Source organism: Moschus berezovskii, chromosome 10 (assembly GCF_049115385.1).
Source record: "Moschus berezovskii isolate FMDL1 chromosome 10, NW_MosBer_1.0, whole genome shotgun sequence".
Classification (NCBI taxonomy): domain Eukaryota; kingdom Metazoa; phylum Chordata; class Mammalia; order Artiodactyla; family Moschidae; genus Moschus; species Moschus berezovskii.
Genome location: NC_142469.1, coordinates 17,314,768 through 17,338,360, shown reverse-complemented (window position 1 = coordinate 17,338,360; position 23,593 = coordinate 17,314,768). Strand labels below are relative to the sequence as shown.

Here is a 23,593-nt window from a genome sequence, read left to right as displayed (position 1 = left end):
TGTTGTCTATCTGTCTCATTCCATCATTTTTTTTTTTTACGATTTTATTTATTTCTGACTGTGTTGGGGCTTGATGGCTGCGGGCTTTCTCTAGTTGTGGCAAGCAGGGGCTGCTCTTCACTGCAGTGCATGTGCTTCTCACTGCAGTGGCTTCTCTTGTTGCAGAGCATGGGCGCTAGAGTGCTGGCTCAGTAGTTGTGGCACGTGTGCTTAGTTTCCCTGCAGCGTATGGAATCTTCCCAGACCAGGGGTCACAGTCAGTGGGAATGTTCTGTGGCTCAGCTATTAGAAGCAGACCATCTCAGGTGAGAGCAGTCAGAGGCTGCTATTTCTTTCTTACTGGTAAAAGGTTCATCTGAGCAATCTTGAAAGAGAAGTTGGAGTTAACTAGGCACATTGGGAAAGGATGTGGTATAAGCAGATTCTGAGGAGAGAGAGTGATACTTGCCAGGAATCAGGTATTGCTGCAGGTAAAAGGCAAAGGCAGAGAGTGGCAGGGAAAGCCTGATCATGGAGAATCCTGTATGTCCCATTGAGGAGCTTAGACTTTACCCTTTAGGCACTGGGTTGCCATGAACTATTTGTAAGTTTGATGCTGTTAAAGGGCTGCACTCAGTAGGCCAGCAAATTTGGAAAACTCAGCAGTGGCCACAGGACTGGAAAAGGTCAGTTTTCATTCCAGTCCCAAAGAAGGGCGATGCCAAAGAATGTCCAACCTACTTCACAGTTGCACTCATTTCACATGCCTTTTGACTGTGTGTATTACAACAAGCGTGGAAGATTCTTCAAGAAATAGGAATACCTTGGAGAAGGAAACGGCAACCCACTCCAGTGTTCTTGCCTGGAGAATCCCAGGGACGGGGAAGCCTGGTGGGCTGCCGTCTGTGGGGTCGCACAGAGTCGGACACGACTGAAGTGACTTAGCAGCAGCAGCAGAGAGGAAACGTGCCTGATTTGCTATTACTGGTCATCCTGTACACAGCCAGCACTATTAAGACAAGAATCTATGGAAGAACTTACATGTAGTCCATCTGTGCTCTGTGGCTTTAGATGGTGGCTCAGACCACAGCTGATTGCTTTGATCAGGAAGATAAGATTAAATTAATTGGTTGCGTCCACCCACATTTCCTGAAAAAAAATTTTCTCTTCCTGTTGCTGGATCAGTAACTAGATTTCTTTTTGTTTACATCAAGAGGATCCTTAAAACAGACTACTAGAAAGAATTGTTCTCATCACTAGAGGGCAGTGTTGTGTATAAATGAGTAGTTTAATATTGTACCATACTCCAGTTTGTGTTGGTAATGTGGAAAATACCAAAATCAGGGTGTAGAGCAGGGATGCCGCTATCATGAGTTTCCAAATGGGAAGCTTGTATGGGTTCAGGTTCACCTGAAGAAGGTGTATGTGTAGGTGAAACACGATACATGCAGATAATTGGATGTGACACTGGAAACAAAATGGAGGATTTGAGTCATGAAATAAACACTTGATGCTAAGACCATCAAAAAAAAAAGAAATGGGAATACCAGACCACCTGCCTGCCTCCTGAGAAATCTGTGTGCAGGTCAAGAAGCAACAGTTAGAACTGGACATGGAACAGCAGACCAATTCCAAATTGAGAAAGGAATACATCAAGACTATATATTGTCACCCTGCTTATTTAACTGATATGCAGAGTACATCATGCAAAATGCTGGGCTAGATGAAGCACAGGCTGGAATCAAGATTGCTGGGAGAAATATCAATAACCTCAGATACACAGATGACACCACCCTTATGGCAGAAAGCGAAGAAGAACTGAAGAGCCTCTTGATGAAAGTGAAAGAGGAGAGTGAAAAAGCTGGCCTAAAGCTCAGCAGTCAAAAAACGAAGATCAAGGCAACAAGTCATGGATGTGAGAGTTGGACTATAAAGAAAGCTGAGTGCCAAAGAATTGATGCTTTTGAAAAGTGGTGTTGGAGAAGACTCTTGAGAATCCCTTGGACTGCAAGGAGATCCAACCAGTCCATCCTGAAGGAGATCAGTCCTGGGTGTTCATTGGAAGGACTGATGTTGAAGCTGAAACTCCAATACTTTGGCCACCTCATGTGACGAGTTGACTCATTTGGTAAGACCCTGATGCTGGGAAAGATTGAGGGCAGGAGGAGGAGGGGACGATAGAGGAAGAGATGGTTGGATGGCATCACTGACTCAATGGACATGAGTTTGTGTAAACTCCGGCAGTTGGTGATGGACTGGGAGGCCTGGCGTGCTGCGGTTCATGGGGTCGCAAAGAGTCAGACACGACTGAGCGACTGAACTGAACTGAACTGAACCATGCTCAGGGCTTGATAGCAGGTACTGAGATGTGTGGAAATCCCATTACAGCATTGGGTCTGTTTTCTTGTATGATTGGATGCGTTCTTACTGCGGTTGGACTGCTGTATGGGGTCTCCTTTACAGGAAAAATGTGTGAATAGTAGTCCTTGGCTGGCAAAAGGCAGGACATTGTTAATCTGATGGCCCACATTAGGAGATGAATCATCAGGTATTCACCCTGCACACCCTCTGCATGTGAGGCGCAGCTTGGAGTGGCAACTCTGGAGGGGTTTTTTTCTCCAAGATGTTCCAGGAAGGACAGGAACCACTTTGCATCTCTCAAACACTGCTCAAGATTTGCAAACAAAAAGTTAACTGATAGGCTTATCTGTTGCTTGTCTCTTACTTAAAGTAAAACTACATAGAACCCTCCTTCCTTGAGGAGGAGGCGAGTCCCAGCCGAGAAAGTGATTGACTGTGTGGACTGTAGCCGAGGGCCTGGGCTCCAACCATGAGTGATTGCTTGGGCCAATCTTTATTCCATTTTTTTTGTGCTGAGTTTGGACTCAGCAGCCTGAAACAATGCCAGTGAAGTGTCACAGTCTGTTGTGTCAAAGGGACTCAAGCGTCTCTGGGCTGGGACCACTGAAATGATGGAGTGTTATGGTCTTTCTTCTCAATGCTCGTTTAATGCCTATTCAGGGAGCACTTTATTTACACATCGTTTACATGCAGTTTTGGGTGAAAATTCAGTATGCTCTTGCGTGGGAGCCATGTTTTTTTTTTAAATAAGATGAGCCACTTATACTCTACGTGCAAGGCCTGCGTGTATATTTCTAAACTATTTGCAGTGAGACTTTATCATAGGATTACAGTTTTTAACAAAAATAATGCTCAGGTTTCAAAGGAAGAAAAATAGGTTGAAACAAGAAAAGAGTCGTATGATAATTCTTAAGAATAATTCAGAAGAATTACAGTCTTATGTAAGTAAGTTTTAGCCTAGAGGTTTATCACCTTATCTATGTCTTAGGCTGATAGATAGTACAAATACAAATGCCAATATAATACAAATCTTGGAGAAGTCAAATCATTATGTTTTATATTTACTGGACAATTTCAGAGATTATTTATATTGTTTCTGATTCTTTGTTCATAGAGTTAAAAAGCATGGAATGAGGTTTTATGCATATACAAGAATAATCCAAATATAAAATTAAATATCATAGAAAAGAATAATAATGGTTCATGGAAATCTCATCATACCCAGATATTGAAACAGAAGAAAATTCTTTTTCAAGTCAGAGTTTTATTATCTTGAAGCAATGACTGGCAAATAAATGAGGTGTCTTAGTAGTTAAACAAATAGAGACCTGTATTTCACTTATTTATGGTGCTTATAAGTGACCAGGGCAAGAATTTTAAAGCCATTATCACAAGAATAGTATCAATCACTCTGTTTTTTAATGGGTATGTAAAGCAACAGAACATGTAATTCATAGACAGTTCTTTTAATTAAAGTTGGAGATGAAAGAGTTAAAAAAAAAAAAGGCAACAAGTCCCATCCCTTCATGGCAAATAGATGGGGAAACAATGGTTCGATCCCTGGTCTGGGAAGATCCCACATGCCAGGGAGCAACTAAGCCCATGCACCACAACTATTCAGCAGCAACTACTGGAGCCCTCGTGCCTAGAGCCTGTACTCTCAACAAAAGAAGCCACCTCAATGAGAACCCACGCACTGCAACTAGAGAGTAGCCCAGCTCAACACAACTAGAGAAAGCCCATGTGCAGCAACCAAGACCCACCATGGCCAAAAAATAATGTAAATAAATATATCTTTTAAAAAAAATATTGGAGTGGATTGTCATTCCCTTCTCCAGGGGATCTTCCTGACCCAGGGATCAAACACAAGTCTGCTGCATAGCAGGCAGATTATTCACCATCTGAGCCACCAAGGAAGCCCTATTACAAAACAGTGATTCACAATTTTTAAAGGCTATGCTGCATTTATGCTTGTTATAAACTATTGGCTGTATTCCCCATGTTGTATAATATATCCCTGTAGCTTATTTTATACCTAATTGTTTGTACCTCTTTACCCCTACCCCTATATTGCCCCTCCCGCCTTCCCACTCCCTACTGGTAGCCATTAGTTTTTTCTCTGTATCTGTAAGTCAGCTTCTTTTTTGTTATCTTCACTAATTTTTTGTATTTTTTAGATTCCATAAATAAGTAATGCCTTGCGTTTCTCTGTCTGACTTATTTCACTTAGCATAATGCCCTCCAAGTCCATCCATGTTGCTGCAAATGGCAAAATTTTGTTCTTTTTTTTATAGCTTAGTACTATTCCACTGTATATATACCATATCTTCTTTATCCATTCATCTGTTGATTGCCACTTAAGTTGCTTCAATTTCTTGGCAGTTGTAAATGACGCAACTATAAACATTAGGATGCCTGTATCTTTTCCAATTAGAGTTTTTTTTGTTTGTTTGTTTTTTAGGTAGGTACCCAGGAGTGGGATTGCTCGGTCATTTGGTAGTTCCCAGTTCAGTTCAGTCCAGTCAACTCTGCGACCCCACGGACTGCAGCATACCAGGCTTCCCTGTCCATCACTAACTCCTGAAGCTTGCTCAAACTCATGTTCATCTAGTCAGTGATGCCATCCAACCATCTCACCTTCTGTCGTCCCCTTCTCCTCATCTTTCACCTTCATCAAGAGGTTCTTTAGTTCTTCTTCACTTTCTGCCATAAGGGTGGTGTCATCTGCGTATCTGAGGTTATTAATATTTCTCCTGGCAATCTTGATTCCAGCTTGTGCTTCATCCAGCCCAGCATTTTCCATGATGTACTCTGCATATAAGTTAAATAAGCAGAGTAATAATATACAGCCTTTCCCAATTTGGAACCAGTCTGTTGTTCCATGTCCAGTTCTAACTGTTGCTTCTTGACCTGCATACAGATTTCTCAGGAGGCAGGTAAGGTGGTCTGGTATTCCCATCTCTTGAAGAATTCTCCACAGTTTGTTGGGATCTACCCAAAGGCTTCAGCATAGTCAGTAAAGCAGAAGTAGATGTTTTTCTGGAATTCTCTTGGTTTTTTGATGATCCAATGGATGTTGGCAATTTGATCTCTGGTTCCTCAGCCTTTTCTAAATCCAATTTGAACATCTGGAAGTTCACAGTTCACATACTGTTGAAGCCTGGCTTGGAGAATTTTGAGCATTACTTTGCCAGCATGTGAGATGAGTGCAATTGTGCTGTAGTCTGAGCATTCTTTGACATTGCCTTTCTTTGGGGTTGGAATAAAAACTGACGTTTTCCAGTTCTATGGCCACTGCTGAGTTTTCCAAATTTGTTGGCATATTGAGTACAGCACTTTCACAGCATAATCTTTTAGGATTTGAAATAGCTAACCTGGAATTCAATCACCTCCACTAGCTTTGTTCATAGTGATGCTTCATAAGGCCCACTTTGACTTCACATTCCAGGATGTCTGGCTCTAGGTTAGTGATCACACCACCATGGTTATCTGGGTCATGAAGATATTTTTTGTGTAGTCCTTCTGTGTATTCTTGCCACCTCTTCTTAATATCTTCTGCTTCTGTTAGGTCCATACTGTTTCTGTTTTTTATTGTGCCCATCTTTGCATGAAATATTCCCTTGGTATCTATAATTTTCTTGAAGAGATCTCTAGTCTTTCCCATTCTATTGTTTCCCTCTATTTCTTTGCATTGATTGCTGAGGAAGGCTTTCTTATCTCTCCTTGCTATTCTTTGGAACTCTACATTGAGATGGGTATATCTTTCCTTTTCTCCTTTGCCTTTAGCTTCTCTTCTTTTCTCAGCTATTTGTAAGACTTCCCCAGACAACCATTGTGCTATTTTGCATTTCTTTTTCTTGGGGATGGTCTTGATCACTGCCTCCCCTGCAATGCAGTGAACCTCCATCCATAGTTCTTTAGGCACTCTGTCTATCAGATCTCATCCCTTCAATCTATTTGTCACTTCCACCATATAATCATAAGGTATTTGATTTAGGTCATACCTGAATGGTCGAGTCGTTTTCCCTGCTTTCTTCAGTTTAAATCTGAATTTAGCAATAAGGAGTTCATGATCTGAACCACAGTCAGCTCCCAGTCTTGTTTTTGCTGACTGTATAGAGCTTCTCCATCTTTGGCTGCAAAGAATATAATCAATCTGATTTCGGTGTTGACCATCTGGTGATGTCCATGTGTAGAGTCTTCTCATGTGTTGTTGGAAGAGGGTGTTTGCTATAATCAGTGCTTTCTCTTGGCAAAACTCTCTTAGCCTTTGCCCTGCTTCATTTTGTACTCTAAGACCAAATTTGCCTGTTACTCCAGATATCTGTTGACTTCCTACTTTTTCAATCCAGTCCCCTATGAAGAAAAGGACATTTTGAGGGGGTGTTAGTTCTAGAAGGTCTTGTAGAATTTCGTAGAACCATTTAACTTCAGCTTATTCAGCACTACTGGTCAGGGTATAGAGTTAGATTACTGTGATATTGAATGGTTTGCCTTGGAAACAAACAGAGATCATTCTGTCGTTTTTGAGATTGCACCGAAGTACTGCATTTTGGACTCTTTAGTTGACTATGATGGCTACTCCATTTCTTCTAGGGGATTCTTGCCCACAGTAGTAGATGCAATGGTCATCTAAAGTTCTGTTTTTAGTTACTTTTAGTTTTTTTTAAAAACTTCTGTACTGTTTTCCACAGCGGCTGCCTCAGTTTACATTCCCAGCAGCAGTGGACAAGGGTTTTCTTTCCTCCACATCCTCTCCAACATTTGTTATTTGTGTTCTTTTTGATGATAGTGATTCTGACAGATGTGAGGTAATATCTCATTGTGGTTTTGATTTGCATTTCCCTGATGATTAGTGATGTTGAACTTCTTTTAGTGTGCTTGTTAGCCATCTGCATTTGCTCTTTGGAAAAATGTCTGTTCAGTTATTCTGCCTATTTTTTAATCAGATTATTTTTTTATAGTGACTTGTATGAGGTATGTATATATGTTGGCTATTAACCCCTTGTCAGTCATATCATTTGCAAATATATTCTCCCATTCAGTAGGTACTGTTTTTGTTTAGTTGATGGTTTTCTTTGCTGTGAAAGAGCTTTTGTGTTTAATTAGATCCTGTTTATTTATTTTTGCTTTTATTTACTTTAGGAGATAGATTCAAAAACATTGCTACAATTTTTATCAAAGAGCATTCTCCCTATGCTTTCCTCTAGGAATTTTATTCTATCTTACATTTAAATATTTAATCTATTTTTAGTTTATTTTTGTGTATGGAGTAGAGAATGTTCTAATTTTTTCTTTTACATGTAGCTGTCCAGTTTTCCCAGCACCGTTTATTGAAGAGTCTGTCTTTCTCCATTGTGCAGACTATCTTTTCTCTTTTGTCATAGAGTAAGAGAGACTTCACTTTCACTTTTCACTTTCATGCATTGGAGAAGGCAATGGCAACCCACTCCAGTGTTCTTGCCTAGAGAATCCCAGGGATGGGGGAGGCTGGTGGGCTGCCATCTATGGGGTCGCACAGAGTCGGACACGACTGAAGCGACTTAGCAGCAGCAGCAATTGACCATGAGTGTGTGGGTTTATTTCTGGGCTTTCTGTTCTGTCCCACCAATCTATGAGTCTGCTTTTGTGCCAGAACCGTACTGAGTTTTTATTACTATAGCTTTCTAGTATAGCCGGAAGTCAGGAAGCATATTCCTCCAGCTGTTTCTCTTTCTCGATTGTTTTGGCTGTTCGAGGTCTTTTATGTTTCCATACAAGCTATTAAATTATTTGTTCTAGTTCTGTGCAGAATGCCGTTGTTATTCTGATAGAGATTGCATTGAATTGGTACATTGGTTTGGGTAGTATGGTCATTTTAACAATATTAATTCTTCCAGTCCAAGAACACGGTATATAGAGTTCTCCTTTTTAATAAATCGTTAAGACATTACCACTTTACTCATTGACGTTTTCTTTCCTCAGGAGATCTGGTATTGTTTTTTTGCTTTTTTTTTTTTCTTTACTAAGTCTTTAGGACAGGATATTTTATAACTGTTTTGCTTCTCTTCTACCTTTTTGAAAGAGTATACAATTTTGCAGTCTTATGAAGCAAATAAGGGCTTTGGCTTGAATATTTAATTGCCCTAACTTAGAACATGTGTTTCATGCAGCTTTTTCTAAACCAATTTGTTATTTCTTACATTTGACAGGAAAACATTTTTTTGTCAAGTTGCACATAGAAGATACTCAAATGTTATTGATTGACCTTACCCTTCCTATAGTCTAGAAGATTTTGCACATTTGACAACAAATACATTTTTGTTCCATACTTTCATGCTTCAACTGGTATTTTAAAAAGCTGTTTGAGCTATTATTACTTATTTAATGATAAACATTCTCTATACAAGATTCAAGATCTCATTGATTATTCCTTCAGAAATTCCCTTACTCATATACCTTAAAGAATTTGCTCTCAAAATATTGGCTGGGCAGATGATCTGAACTACTAAAAAATTTCCTTTCCAGTATATTTTCATTCATCAGCAGTGGCATTTTAGAAGAATGTGGAGCTCTGCTAAGAATTTTGTAATGCGCTTTGCCAACATTTAAGTATAATGAAACCAAGAGGGTGTGTGACATTGCATGATTGACAAGTTACCTGTGATAATAGCAAAAGAATAATTTCTTATCTAGAACATCAGAAAAAGCTGTTTTGTACTTTATTAAGATCTTGCCTTCAACTTTTGTTGTCCATTATGGTAGCCACCAACACTTGTGGTTATTAAATTTTAATTTAGATTAATTTAATTAAAAATTCATTTCCTTAGTCACACTAGTCATATTGCAAAGGCTTAATAGGGCTCCTGTTTACCAGACTGGGCAGTGTAGATATAGAACACTTCTGTCACTATAAGAAGTTCTATTAGACAGGGCTATCTTAAAATCTTGAAGGAGTTTTTTAATGCCTGCCACAGTTAATTGGATAGTTTCGCCTAGAAACATTTAAAAATTCCCATTAATTTGAATGTTTTATAAATGAAGGGTTTCCCCCCTAAAATATAACTTATACTGTGGAAATATTGTAAATTGATCTCATAATTCTCATTCGGAGAAAAGAAAGCTGTTATTTTATACTCAGTTTACAAATGAATACTAACATTTACATATCATATTCTTCTTTCCAAATTTCTGACTCTGTGGGCTTCATATTCATATGATAAATAGCTATTGAGGATCCTGCTACATGTCAAGCTTATATGTTTGGCCACAACTGGTCTTTCCCCCTACCCAGCTTTATTAAGATACAATTGACATTATGTATGTTTAAGATGCACACCATGATGATTTGATACACTTAATTACAAAATGGAGAAAGGAACAGCAACCCACTCCAGTGTTCTTGCCTGGAGAATTGCAGAGGAACCTGGCAGGCTACCATCTATGGCGTCGCAAAGAGCCGGACACAACTGAGCAACTAACACACACGCACGTGTCACAAAGTGATGCCCACAGTAGGTTAGTTAACACCTCCATCATCTCAGCTGATGACCATTTCTTTTTCGTGGTGAGAACATTTAAGATCTGCTTCCTTAGCGGCTTTCAGGTACATGATAGAGTAGTGTTAGCTCTCGTCGCCAGGCTGTACATTAAACCATAGCAGCTGCTCATCTTGTAACTGGAAGATGAGTTTTCCCCTCTCTCAGCCCCTGGCCACCACCATTTTGTTCTCTGTTTCCAGGAGTTTTGACTTTTTAAATTTTTTTAATTAATTCATTTATTTAATGTTTGGCTGCACCGTGTCTTTGTTTTGGCATGCGGGCTTTCTCTAGTTGTGGCGAATGGGGGCTCCTTTTCGTTGCAGTGTACAGGCTTTCATTGTGGTGGCTTCCCTTGTTGCAGAGCTTGGTCTCTAGTCCACATGTAAGTTATACAGTATTTGTCTTTCTCTGTATAACTTATTTCACTTAGCATAATGCCCTCAGTCTCCATATGTGTTGTCACAAATGCCAGGATTTCCTTGTCTAAAGCTAACTATCTAAGTCAGTATTTTCCAAGGGTTCCCAGGCCTTGGCCAAGAAAGGCTGATGCTGGTTGACGAGTTACTTCAGGGTTCACAGCTGGGACCAAGATCCTTATGTCTTTTACCCAATGCACAGGCATGCAGAACTCTTCCCGGGTCCCTTGGCATATGTTTGTAGATCCCACTGCCCCCCAGAAAAGCACTTTCGTCTGTGGATGGATGCCAGATTGTTGTTGGGGGTGACGGACAGTGGATACCAATAAGGAGCATATTATTTGGCCATCTTGCTGACATCACTGTCCACGTATAGCTGGTCATGGTTGAGTGATTCTCCAAAAATATCAGATTATAGAAAATTCAATTGTTAAGACTGTGAAAATATTCTGGTATGGCTCAGTTTGCTTCAATTTTCCTTCATTTATATTAATATAAGCAAGATTATGCCTAAATACTGGTGAAAAGCTACAGAAGCTATTATCAGAGCCCTATATTCTTCTAAAACATCAGTAAGTATAAATACATAGTCATAAGCATGTCTTAAAATTATTACATATTTTACATCAGATATTGCCGGTGCCAGCCGGCAAAGAGAACGGGTCCGGACCGCAATGACGTAGAAGCCTGAGAAAAGAATTAAGGAGTAAAGAATGGGGTCGAGAGGACTAAATGCTCGTGAGGCAAATCAGCGACTTTATTGAAAAGGGCCAGGGTTTTTATACAAAGTGAGACAGGGAACAGGGTACATAAAAATACCAAGTCTTTTACCAGGTTAGTTATTGCATCTATAGAAGATTACAAAGGCTTGTTTGCTTTCTAAGACAAGTTTGGCATTTAGACTAATGCTCACAAGATAAGAAAAACTAGTCAGCAGGCTATAAAGATTAGGGGGTACATTCTTAATCTATTTTAAGAGATAAGGAAAACATACCTACATAAATCTGGGGAATAAACAAGAAACCTAGCAAAGGATTATTTGCTCTGTTTTTCTCAAGGAAGAACAAATAAGGCCTGGTAAACGTTTTATGACTCTCTTAAGGGGTGGCGGGACAGGGAACAGCACTTTCAAGGCATTCCCAGGGCCAACATTTGGGGCCTTGTTCAGGCCGGCTCCCCGCAAGATATATTCAGGTTATTTAGATCAGATACATTTAGGCTCATAGTTTTCAACACAGGAGTATGATTTCGTTTCTTTTGTGAGTTTCAAAGCCATGTAAAAAGAGCTATATTCCAAATTCCTTTAAATGCTAAATTCTCTAGACTGGTTTTTTCCTTTTTCTTTGTCCTAAGATCTTCAAGCAAGGGGTGATAGGGCTCAGTGCAGCATGGGGGAGGTTGCACAATTCTTTAATTACTACAACTGCTGCTGTGTTCAGTCGTGTCCAACTCTTTGCAACCCCATGGACTGTAGCCCGCCTGGCTCTTCTGTCCATGGGATTCTCCAGGCAAGAATGCTGAGTAGGTTGCCATTTCCTTCTTCAGGGGATCTTCTTAACCCAGGAATAGAACCGGAGTCTCTTGCATCTCCTACATTGGCAGGTGGATTCTTTACCTCTAGTGCCACTGGGGAAGCCCCAGTTACTACAACAGTGGATCCCGAAGTTTGCTACACTTTGAAATCATCCATGGATCTTTCAAAAATATGGCCACCTACCTCCCACCCACCTCCCAACCTGATTTAATTGGTCTCAGGTGTGATTTTGGCTCTGTGGTTTTTTTAGCTCGCTTGGTGATTCTAATGTGCAGCAAAGTTTGAGAACCACTGCTGTGTAGAATCACCAGGGAAGCCTTTTAAAATACACACATTGGCCCTCCACTCAGAAGTTTGACTTTCGCTTTGAATCATCAAGTCTGGGGTAGAACACAGCCAACTGTAATTTTGAAGTGCCAAAGGTGATTCTGAAGTATAGCTGGAATCAAGAACCACTGCTGTATAAGAATAATTGTCCCCTCTCTTTCTCTTCCCCCACATCCCCTCCATCTTTGATACATGAGGGGAATCACAAGAGCAGATCTACCAAATCAGATCAAAAGTCCCTAGAAAAAAAGGTCCCAAGAAGGTCAATACTGGTTCTTCCCCTTTTTGAAGTGATAGTGCACCCTAGAGGTGGAAACATAGATTGCTCCAGCTTTTGAAGAAGACAGAGCAGAGTCTCAGTATACAGGAAATGTAAGGAACTGATTTCTCAGGCCAGTGGTCTCCAGGCTTTACTTAATCATGCGTCTGTAAAGCGGGGGCTCTTACCAATGGCTAAGACTCTGTACTCCCAATGCAGGAGGCCCAGATTCGATCCCTGCTCAGGGAACTGGATGCCACATTGCCTCAACTGAAGACCCCAAGTGCCACAACTAAGACCTGGCCCAGCCAAGTAAATAAACATATTTTTTAAAAATACAGTGTAGGGGATAACAGCCTGAACATATGCATATTTTTATGGTTATCTGTATGCACTTCTGTACTTTCATACATTATGAAATTTACATAAAGACAGACTCTTTAAAGGATGGGTAAGGTGAAATAAACAATATATACATAAATTTTGAATTTATGGAAAAGCTTTTTGTCACTTAAAAATTAATAATAAGACATTGTTTAATGGGAATAGTGTGTTTGAATACAGAGTATTGATGACCTGCCATCATTTTGTTTGATGTGGTAGCTGACAAAGGGTTCGTGAAGAAAAGTGTCAACTCTACTATTTTCTTAGCATTCACTTGTGCTGTCGTTATTAGATCCCGTTTACCTTCTCCAGATGAATCTTTTGAAGACTTTTCTTTTTTTTGTCTGCGCTGGGTCTTCCTTGGTGCATGTGGTCTATCTCCGGTTGCGGCCAGCAGGGGCTGCTCTCTAGGTGTTGTGCACAGGCTTCTCATTGCGGTGGCTTCTCTCATTGCTGAGCATGAGCTCCAGGTGCGTGGGCTCAGTAGTTGTGGCAAGTGGGCTTAGCCGCCCTGCAGTCTGCTGAATCTTCCCTGGCCAGGGATCGAACCCGGGTCACTGGATTGGCAGGCACATGCTTAACCACTAAACCACCAGGGAAGAACTTGCTAATTCTGTAGATTTGTTTTCATTAAAACCAGCTAATGAAGCCCATAAATCCATTTTGAAAGGCAGGTATAAACTAAAGCGTGCTGTAATACTACACCGAGGGCAGACCAACAAGTAAGGATGCCATTAAACCCCTTTTGATTGGGGATATTAGACAATATGTGATTATCTAATGTATTCCAGGGCCAACCTATTTGTTAAATATGAATAGAGCTTAATTTCTTGTTTTAAAATGAGTATAGTGAGTATAGGTATATCTAGTATGCCTTTCCACACCGTGGAGGATCATCTTGCTACCCCTGGGATGTCTATACCCTGCTTTGAAGACCATTACTCCAGATGGCTACATAAAAAACCTTTTATTGCACAGTTCTTATAAATCACTGTAATTGAATAAAGATTGGAGAATGAAATATGAATTCTAATAGGACTTCCAGTCTCTTACCTTGGCCCTTATGTCAGCCTCTGAATTTGATTATTAAACTGTCCTCTCTTTTTAAGGTGGAGATATTAATTCTTCAGGGGACTTCTGACACTTTTAAGGCATTTTTAGTTTGACCTTTGAGCTCTAAGCTTACATTTCTGTTTTTTTCTTCTAATCTGAATCATGGAGTTTCTATTGCTATTTAATATTTTTAAAGAGTTTTTTCAGAAATCTAAGATTTACTAGCCAAGATTGATAATGTGTTCTAGATGAAATTTTAGCTGATAAGATACAGATTTAAACATAGCTGTGCTGTGCTGTACTTAGTCGTGTCCCACTCTTTGAGACACCATGGACTGTAGCCCACCAGGCTCCTCTGCCTGCGGGGATTCTCCAAGCAAGAATACTGTAGTGGGTTGCAGGCCCTTCTCCAAGGGATCTTCCTGACTCTGGGATCAAACCCAGATCTCCCGCATTGCAAACAGATTCTTGACCATCTGAGCCACCAGGAGAGCCCAAGAATACTGGAGTGGACAGCCTATCCCTTCTCTGGGAAATCTTCCCAACCCAGGGATCGAACCAGGGTCTCTTGCATTGCAGGCAGATTCTTTACCAGCTGAGCCACCAGGGAAGCCCAAACATATCTGTAGCTTATCCCAATTACACCTGGTGTTTGTTTGTTTGTTTTCTAGCTCTCCTCACAGAAGTCAGTGCCATGGATACCCATGCTGAAATCACTGCCACTTTGGGCTATTGTAGTTGCACATTTTTCTTACAACTGGACTTTTTATACTTTATTGACCTTATTGCCTACTTACATGAAGGAAGTCCTAAGGTTCAATATTCAAGAGGTAAGAAAAAATAAGCATCTACTTCTTATAGAGAATATGCAGAATTTGTTCCTATATATGTGAAACTCAGTTATTTTGCATCTTACATTTTACCCTGGTATGCTAAATTCTAGAGACTTCTCTTTTTAGCCTTGCTTGTTCCTTTCCTCTATGTGTGTTAACTCTTGATTCAAAGTATCTTGGCTAGTATCCCCTTTAACTGTGAAGATCTTACTAGTGCCCAGTAACATGCCAGGATCTCAGATGACAAATACAGGTGGTACTGTGTGTGTGTGTGTGTATGTTAGTCGCTCAGTCGTGTCTGACTCTTTATGACCCTATGGACTGTAACCCACCAAGCTCCTCTGTCCATGGAATTCTCCAGGTAAGAATACTGGAGTGGGTAGCCATTTCCTTCTCCAGGGGATCTCCCTGACCCAGGTCTCCTGCACTGCAGGCAGATTCTTTACCCTCTGAGCCCCCAGGGTAGCCCTGCAGGTGATACTGTATTCCCTTCTAAAAGGGACGGTGGCAGGACTCTGCTGGCAGCCGAGTGGAGTGTTGGAAGACACAAGATTATTGTACAGAGTTAGCTCTGTAGTGCCGTCCAGGCACTGGCAGAGCTATAGTTGTAAAGCTGTATGAGACAGACCTCCCTAAAACTGTCAGTTCCTTCCTCATCAAATGGAGACAATTCCTATTATCTCTATGTTGATGGATTTTGTCTCTAAAGAAATTGAAGAAGAGCATAAAGAGAAAGAGGCATAGTGTGTAAGAAAACTTGGTAGTGTTTTTTGTCTTCAAATGAAGGATGAATCAAAGGCATAAATGTTAGGATTTAAGATGATAAAACTCTTAGAAGTGTACATCTTTGTGACCTGGCACTGGACAACAGCTTCTCGATATGACTCCAAAAGCACACATGACCAAAAGGAAAAACTGATAAGTTGGGCTTCATTAGAATTGAAAGCTTTTGTGCCTCAAAGGATATTATCAAGAATGAAAACCCACTGAATGGGAGAAAATATTTGCAAATCATATACTTGATAAAGGATTAAGTATTCAAAATATGTAAAGAATTTATACAACTCAATAATAAAAAGATAACCCAATTTTTTAAGTGGGAAAAGGATTTAAATAGACATTTCTCCAAAGAAAATATGCAAATGACCAATAAGCCCATGTAAAGATGCTCAACACTATTACTCAGTACAGAAATGGAACTCAAAACCATAATGAGATGCCACTTCAGGCCTATTACAATCAAAAAAAATAAATAAAACAGAAAATAGCAAGTGTTGGTAAGGATGCAGAGGAAACAGATCCCTCATGCATTGCTGGTAGGATGTGAAGTGTAGCTGCCATGGAAAACAGTTTGGCAGTTCATCTAAAAATTAAACCTAAAGTTATTATGATCCAATAATTCCATTCCTGAGTCTGTACCCAAGAGAACTGAAAACATATGTGCACACGAAAACATGTACATGTACACAAAAGCTTGTGACATCATTATTCATAATAACCAAGAGGTGGAAACAACCCAAATGGTATCAGCTGATGAACAGATAAATAAAATATGGTATATTCCCCCAAGAACTATTACTGAGCCAGAGTGGAAACCCTGGGTGGTGAATGTAAAGACAGTAAGGCTGACTGCACAACTGCAGTGGTTAATGGACCTAAAGCTATCAACACTGTTAAAGTGAACCTTTCAGTCACCTCACTTCCAAAGCATACTGAAAACGTTGGCCATGTGGACCAAACCTTAAACTTCACCTAGACGGCTAAGCTGTGACCTCCTCCGGCTACTTTTGAAAATCAAAATCCATTATACTGAAATATATCCACCAATTGCATTAACAGAAGTTAAACTGAACTGAGGCTTTACCCATAGCTTGGGATGGGTTTGTTGCAAGCAACCTCATTTTCCCTAAGCTCTCTGTTAACAGAGCTTGACTGTAGTTTCCTACCGTAGTGACAAATTGCATGCAAATTTAAGGATCATTCCACTTGATGCTTCTTTTTGAAATTTTCCCAGGAGAACTATAAAAAGAAAGCAGTATCAATAGCTGATTGGTAATTATTATATGTACTTAATTGCCTTCATTTATTTTTCATTAATATTTTTTTGTAAATATTACAAAGTTCTGTAAAGAGAGACTTTAAAACTAGAATCTTAAAAAACAGAAACTAGAATCTTTTTTCTTGGAATTTTCATACCAAAACAAAACAAACCCAAAAAAGGCATTTTCTTTTTGAATCAAAATTAAAAGAAATGTGAATAGAGTCTGAAAATAATTCTCTTATTATATAGAAGCCTCTTTTTTAATGGTTTTTTCCTTGAAAAATCAGCATACTACATTCATGAAACAGCCTTTGTTCAAAATAAAGCTTGATTTGAGATGCATTGTATTTTAAATTATAATCTCATTAATAAAAAAGTTTAAAGATCTGATCATTTGTTATAAGCTTGCTTTGTTATATGTTTAGTGTTGTTAGTTATCATCACTTTTACTTTTTCCTCATTTTTTCCTAGTGTCCCTATTTCTTACAACTCAGTGAGAGTTGGAGCAGTATCTGTTAGCCTATCTTGAATATTAGCATTTTGGGATCAATTTGTTAAATAAATGACTACAAGGGACTATATCCTTGAACAGAATGCTTAATAACTATGGAAGACACCCATGAACGTATATATGTGGTGTAAGTGTTGAAGATTTTAGCAGTTTTAGGTTGTCAGGGGAGTTTTTACCACAGGAATTTTAAGTGGAAAAATTCAGTAACTAGTGATTGTTGGTCTTAGCCCAGCAGAGGACAAGGCCAAGACCAGAAAATTCTCTTCTCTATTTTCTACAGTTATTCACGTGTAAGGTTCTGCCACAAACAATAGATGTGGTCCCACTCTGCAGAATTCTTTTTGTTTTTAGTATCTCTTATTTAATTTATTTATTTATTCGGCTGAACTGGGCCTTAGCTGCAGCATGTGAACTGTTAGTTGTGGCTGTGGGATCTAGTTCCCTGACCAGTGATTGAACCCTGGGCCCCTTGCATTGGGAGCTGGAGTCTTAGCCGCTGGACCACCAGGGAAGTCCCCCACTGTGCAGAATTCTAAATGGAATCAATTTAAAGAGGAAATTACTCAATACCAGAAAAAAAGAAAAATATTCAGCCATAGAAGTAGAACTAGAAGCGTACAACATCTGAAAATAGGTCACAAATTGTGATAAAAAACTAAATCTTTTCTTTACACACAAATTTAAAATATTAACAAATTTTGCTGATCTATTCCATTAATGATGCTTAGATAGCATTATTACCAGATTTATTAGATGGAATGTATTTGTTGGAGGAGGAAATGGCAACCCACTCCAGTATTTTTGCCTGGAAAATCCCATGGACAGAGGAGCCTGGCGGGCTACAGTCCATGGGGTCGCAAAAAGTTGGACACGACTGAGCGACTAATACTTTATTCATTTGTCAGATAGATGGGATTTATTTATTAGACAAATAGAATTTATTTATTAGATAAAATTATTACCAGGATGGGGCGGACACATGTATACCTATGGCCAATTCATGTTCAATGTGGCAAAAACCATCGCAATATTGTAATTATCTTCCAGTTAAAATAATTTTAATAAATAAAAAAGTAAATAAAAAATATTTCTCAAAAGCTTAAAGAAAGTTAATAGAAATAATAAAATAATAATAAATTAATTAGTAATAATAAAATCAACAACTACAGCAACAGAGAAAAAAGAAACAAAAATCCAGAACCAACTACAGAACAAATCAAAATGTAAGAATAATAATAATTGTTTTTCTTGGAAAAACAACTATTATTACCAGATTTTAATATCAGTGATAAAATATCTTTCTACCTTTTTTGTGTTTGTACATCTCTAACAGGTATACCCATCTCTCTCAGACTAAAAAGTGTTCTTTTTTTAACTTTTTACTTTGTATTGGGGTATAACCAGTTAACAGACAATCTTGTGATAGTTTCAGGTGAACAGCAAAGGAACTCAGCCAAACATATACATGTATCTGTTCTCCCCCAAACGTCCCTTCTATCCAGGCTGCCACATAACACTGAGCAGAGTTCCCTGTGCTGCACAGTAGGTCCTTGTTGGTTATCCATTTTGAATGTAGCAGTGTGTGCATGTCCATCCCAGACTCCCTAACTATCCCTTACATCCATCATCCCCCCTCCCCAGCAACCATAAGTTCATTCTCTACATCTGTGTCTGTTTCTGAAAAACCTTTGCTTTTATCAGAATTGGGCCATTTAGGCTTGGCACCTCAGGTTGTGCTTAAAGGAAAAATGAATAGAAGAAAGGAAAAAAATGTTTTTGAGTATGCTTTCTTCATTTTGCAGAATGGGTGGTTTCCTGAAAAGCAGTCAAATCAAAACGAATAACACATTTCCATGAGACATTCTGTTTGGTATCTCGTGGCTTTTTCATTTTGTTTAGGTGGTGTTGTAAAGGAAGAGAAGAGGGGAAAAAATCAAGCTCTCTCTATCACCCACCACCTTTGTCCTTTGCTCCAAGCACATGTGAGTGCTCCAGGCACTGTTTATTTTAAACTGCATCTTCTTTATGTTGCATACTTTAATTTCGGAACAAAATAAACAAAAAGCACAACACACAACATTCAAACCCCATGTCAGACGTGGAAAGGAATAGAGCTTGAGGCCCTTGTGTCCTGCCTTAGACAGGACAGAAATTAAACCACTAGACATCAGCAGAGGGAGCTGGGTGGGGCGGGGCCACTGGGGCCAGTGCCAGAGGAGTCACGGGACACGATACAGAGGGGACGAGGTCTGATGAGAAACTCCTCCTCTACTTCTTGCATGCATCCTCGTCACCCTGGAGGGGGGCGGTGGGGAGGGTACCAGCAGCCCTGGGCTCCTCTGCTGTCACTTCACCTTGATCAGTGCCTGGCACTGATGCAGTTGAAGTAGGTCTGGGCATCCTCAAGTAAGAAGCCGGAAGAGAGCAGTTTCTAACAGCATCTGGATGGCGCTCACTTTAAAATAGTTCATTAAGCTGTGCATTTGACTTATGTGATTTTCTCTGAATTTTATTTTATAATTAGAAAATGTTTTCAAAATAAATAAATTAAGACTGTCCTGTGGGAGAAAGCCCTAGGCTAAAATAGGAAGACATCCTCTCGCTGAAGCTAGAACCCAAATTCCAAAATAGCATTCAAGATAGCATTCACCCTAAGCAGACTAGACTATGGGGAGTCTAGTTCTAGACTCTGGTTCCCTGTGAGACAGGCTCTCTGGGACTGCATTGAGCTGAATCCCATAATCCTTCTAAAAACTGAACTTATTTACTGTATTATATAAAAATTATCAGAATACTGCTATGTATTTGCTCTCATGTGGTGGTAGGGGTATGTGTGTATGTGTTATTTTGGTTCTTCTTCCCTCCATAATTAACCCTGGATCTTCTTATTCCTTCCAGAATGGGTTTTTATCTGCAGTCCCTTATTTAGGCTGTTGGTTATGTATGATCCTGTCTGGTCAAGCTGCTGACAATTTAAGGGCAAGATGGAATTTTTCAACTCTATGGGTTCGAAGAGCTTTTAGCCTTATCGGTAGGTAAAAATGAATCGTGTTGTTTGGGTTTACAATTATTTACTGTGTTTACGTTGAAAGGCAAAGTAAAAGTGATAATATTAGTTATTTGTTCACATATCAAAACAATATATTTTAACACACATAGTACATGTCTGTATAAGATGGTTCTTTTTGAGTGTTGCATTTTGAGGATTAAGATTTACAATATCCTGTTATCTCTATCATACTCTTACAGCTATAAAAAAAATGGCTTGCTTTGCTGAATATCTTCCCCAGAATTTTTATAAATCATTTTGTTTTCAACTCCAAGTTTGCAATGAAAATAAGAAAGTCTCCATCCCTTTTCTATTTTTTTTTCCTTTTTTTTTTTCCTTTTCTATTTTAAATCTCAATCAAAAATACATACTAGCATCATTATAGCAAATGAGGACCCATAAATCAGAGAACTCAAAGGAACCTTAAATAATCATGTTTCAGACTCTGATTTCAGAAAAGTGAATTTTAAAACGATGTAAGACAACGAATAAGTTCCTTGGTTGCAGTATCTACAAATACAGCATTTCTGTCATCACAGAGAGTTGCTGGATGGCCCTGCTATAGCCACAGAAAACGCACCAGCTGCTCGTTACATCCCTTCCTGTATGACTTTTATGTGACACTTAACTGCCTGTGATAAACCCCGTGTACCGCTTTCAGTTGTCAAAACCTAGATGGAGTATTTTCCTGACCTTATCTAACACAGTTTATTATTTAGTTTTCCTTCTTTGGTTAGGTTCTGCATCAACTGTTGCCTCTCTCTGGAACCGTATGTCTTAGTCATTCTCTTGCTCTTTTCTCAAACATTGTAGAAGTTTAGCTGAGTCCTGGTCACATGTAAATTTAATAGCATTGCATAAAGAGGTTTTTTAACTTTTATGATAGTTGCATTAATCCAGCACTTTTTATTTCAGTTCAGTTCAGTTCAGTTGCTCAGTCAGTCGTGTCTGACTGTTTGTGACCCCATGGACTGCAGCATGCCAGGCTCCCCTGTCTATCATCTACTCCAGAGCTTGTGCAAACTCATGTCCATTGAGTCTGTGATGCCATCCAACCATCTCATCCTCTGTCATCCCCTTTTCCTCCCGCCTTCAATCTTTCCCAGCATCAGGGTCTTTTCGAATGAGTCGGTTCTTTGCATCAGGTGGCCAAAGTATTGGAGTTTCAGCTTTAGCATCAGTCCTTCCAATGAATATTCAAGACTAATTTCCTTTATCTATGGAAACTATAATTGAAGCTGAGTCTTCCTGGCAGTACAATGTTTCTACAGTAGGTGGCAGTAATATCAAATCTCAGATTTATACTATATTAAAGAGCAAGCAAATACTAATGCTGGGGCTTCTTTTTTTCTTTCTATAACATTTTAACTCCAGGGATGATTGGACCTGCGGTATTCCTGGTCGCTGCAGGATTTATAGGCTGCGATTATTCCTTGGCTGTTGCATTCCTAACCATATCAACATCACTGGGAGGCTTTTGCTCTTCTGGATTTAGCATCAACCATCTGGACATTGCTCCTTCGTGAGTACTGATTTAAGATTGGTTCAGATTAGCTTTAAGTTATTATTTAAATTATTAATCACTATTTAATCATTATTGATAATTATAGTGAATTATGCATAACATAAACTTTACTCTTGACACCATTTTTTAAATATTTTGGAAGTTCTAATGTATTTTTTTTATTTATTTATTTTTGAACTTTTAATTTTGTACTTGGATATAGCTAATTAAAAATGTCATGAAAGTTTCAGGTGAACAGCGAAGAGACTCAGCCAAATATATACATGTATCCATTCTCCCCCAAACCCCCTTCCTACTCAGGCTTCCAGATAACATTGAGCAGAGTTCCTTGTGCTGCAGAGTAGGTCCTTGTTGGTTATCCATTTTAAATATAGCAGAATGGACATGTCCATCCCAAATTTCCTAATTATCCCTTCATTAAGTGCATCCATTCACATTGTCGTGCAACCATCAACATGATCCATTCAAGAACTCTTTTTTTTTTTTCTTATTTTAAAAAAGTATTTCTGTGTTTAGTCATGCTGGTCCTTCATTGCTGCTCAGACATTGTTCTAGTTGAGGAGAGCAGGTTCTGCTCTCTAGTTGCAGTGTGCTTGCTTCTCTTGTGGAACAAGGGCTCTAGGGTGCGTGCTGGCTCAGTAGTCTGGGCACACGGGCTCAACTGCCCTGAGGCACATGGGATCTTCCTGGACTAGGAATTGAACCCATGTCTCCTGCACTGGCAGGCAGATTCTTTACCACAGAACCACCAGGGAAGCGCGTTCCAGAACTCTTTATCTTCCCAAGCTGAAACCCTGGACCCATTAAACACTAACTCCCATTCTTCCTCCCTCGCCCCCACTCCGTGGCAGCTGCCCTTCTATTTTTTCTTGTGTCTATGAATTTGACTGCCCTAAGACTGACTTAAATCCTTAAACAAGGTTTCAGTTTACATAATAATTAAAGCATGAAGTTGTTTTTAAATTTAAACGTTTAACTATCATCACCTCTGTTAAAACATTACATACACCGCCCAGCTAGAATAGGACCTCAGTGAAGGCAGAGTTCTTCAGAGTCTTAACGTTCTCAGGGCTCACCATGGAGCTTGGCCCATGGTGAGCATTTAGTTGGTTGGATGAATGCCCAAGACCAGACCAAGTTGTTTGTCCAATTATGATCTGACCTATGTGCAAATATATTTGTTTAGTACTTGATAGCATATAAACCATCTTCACAAACATTATCTTGTTTGATCCTTAAAGCATTCCCTTGAGAAAGACATTCTTGACCTATTTTATGACTGAGAAAACTCAGATTCAAGGAAGTCAAGTGACTCATCTTGTATCACCCAGCTAACAAATGATTGAGCCAAAACTTCCCCTAGGATCCTAGTTTTAAGCCCAGAATTCTTGCAATGGCTGTTTTTCTGGAAGTATTCTTTGGGACACATTCTTCTAGAATTCTTTTGTGCCAGTTGACACAGTGACTATTTTAACCCAGAGGATTTGGTGCACTTAATCTTTTTTAAATAATGAATATGAATTTATTTTTAGAGAAAAGAAAAGTCTCCTAACCCCTACCCCCAATTTTTCACACTTGGACTGCCTCAGAATCTTCCTATTCCTATTAATCCTCAGTCTCCCATCCCTTCAATAAATAATTCTAGATAAGCACCAATAAACCGATGCTCGTAGAACTTGCATGGACCTTTGAAATCGTTCTAATCCAGTCTCTTGTTTTGTATAAGAAGTCCAAGAAGGCGCCACAGGATCAGAGTCTTTGTATGCCTGGCTCCAGGCAGCGTCCTGTCCAGCTGCTCCAC

General features: G+C 39.4%; 1 protein-coding gene across 2 annotated transcripts in view; it reads left to right on the top strand.

The window, feature by feature from the left end:
* The window catches only part of SLC17A5 (solute carrier family 17 member 5), an 84,617-nt gene that overhangs the window by 37,437 nt on the left and 23,587 nt on the right, over positions 1-23,593 (top strand). Inside the window, exons 7-10 of one of the 2 annotated variants that reach the window (XM_088840538.1) lie at positions 12,616-12,708; positions 14,505-14,663; positions 20,117-20,249; positions 21,642-21,789. In XM_088840538.1, coding sequence (XP_088696664.1) covers positions 12,616-12,708; positions 14,505-14,663; positions 20,117-20,249; positions 21,642-21,789 — 533 coding nt within the window. The remainder of the gene's footprint in view (positions 1-12,615; positions 12,709-14,504; positions 14,664-20,116; positions 20,250-21,641; positions 21,790-23,593) is intronic. The other variant, XM_055433781.2, reaches the window with a different exon arrangement.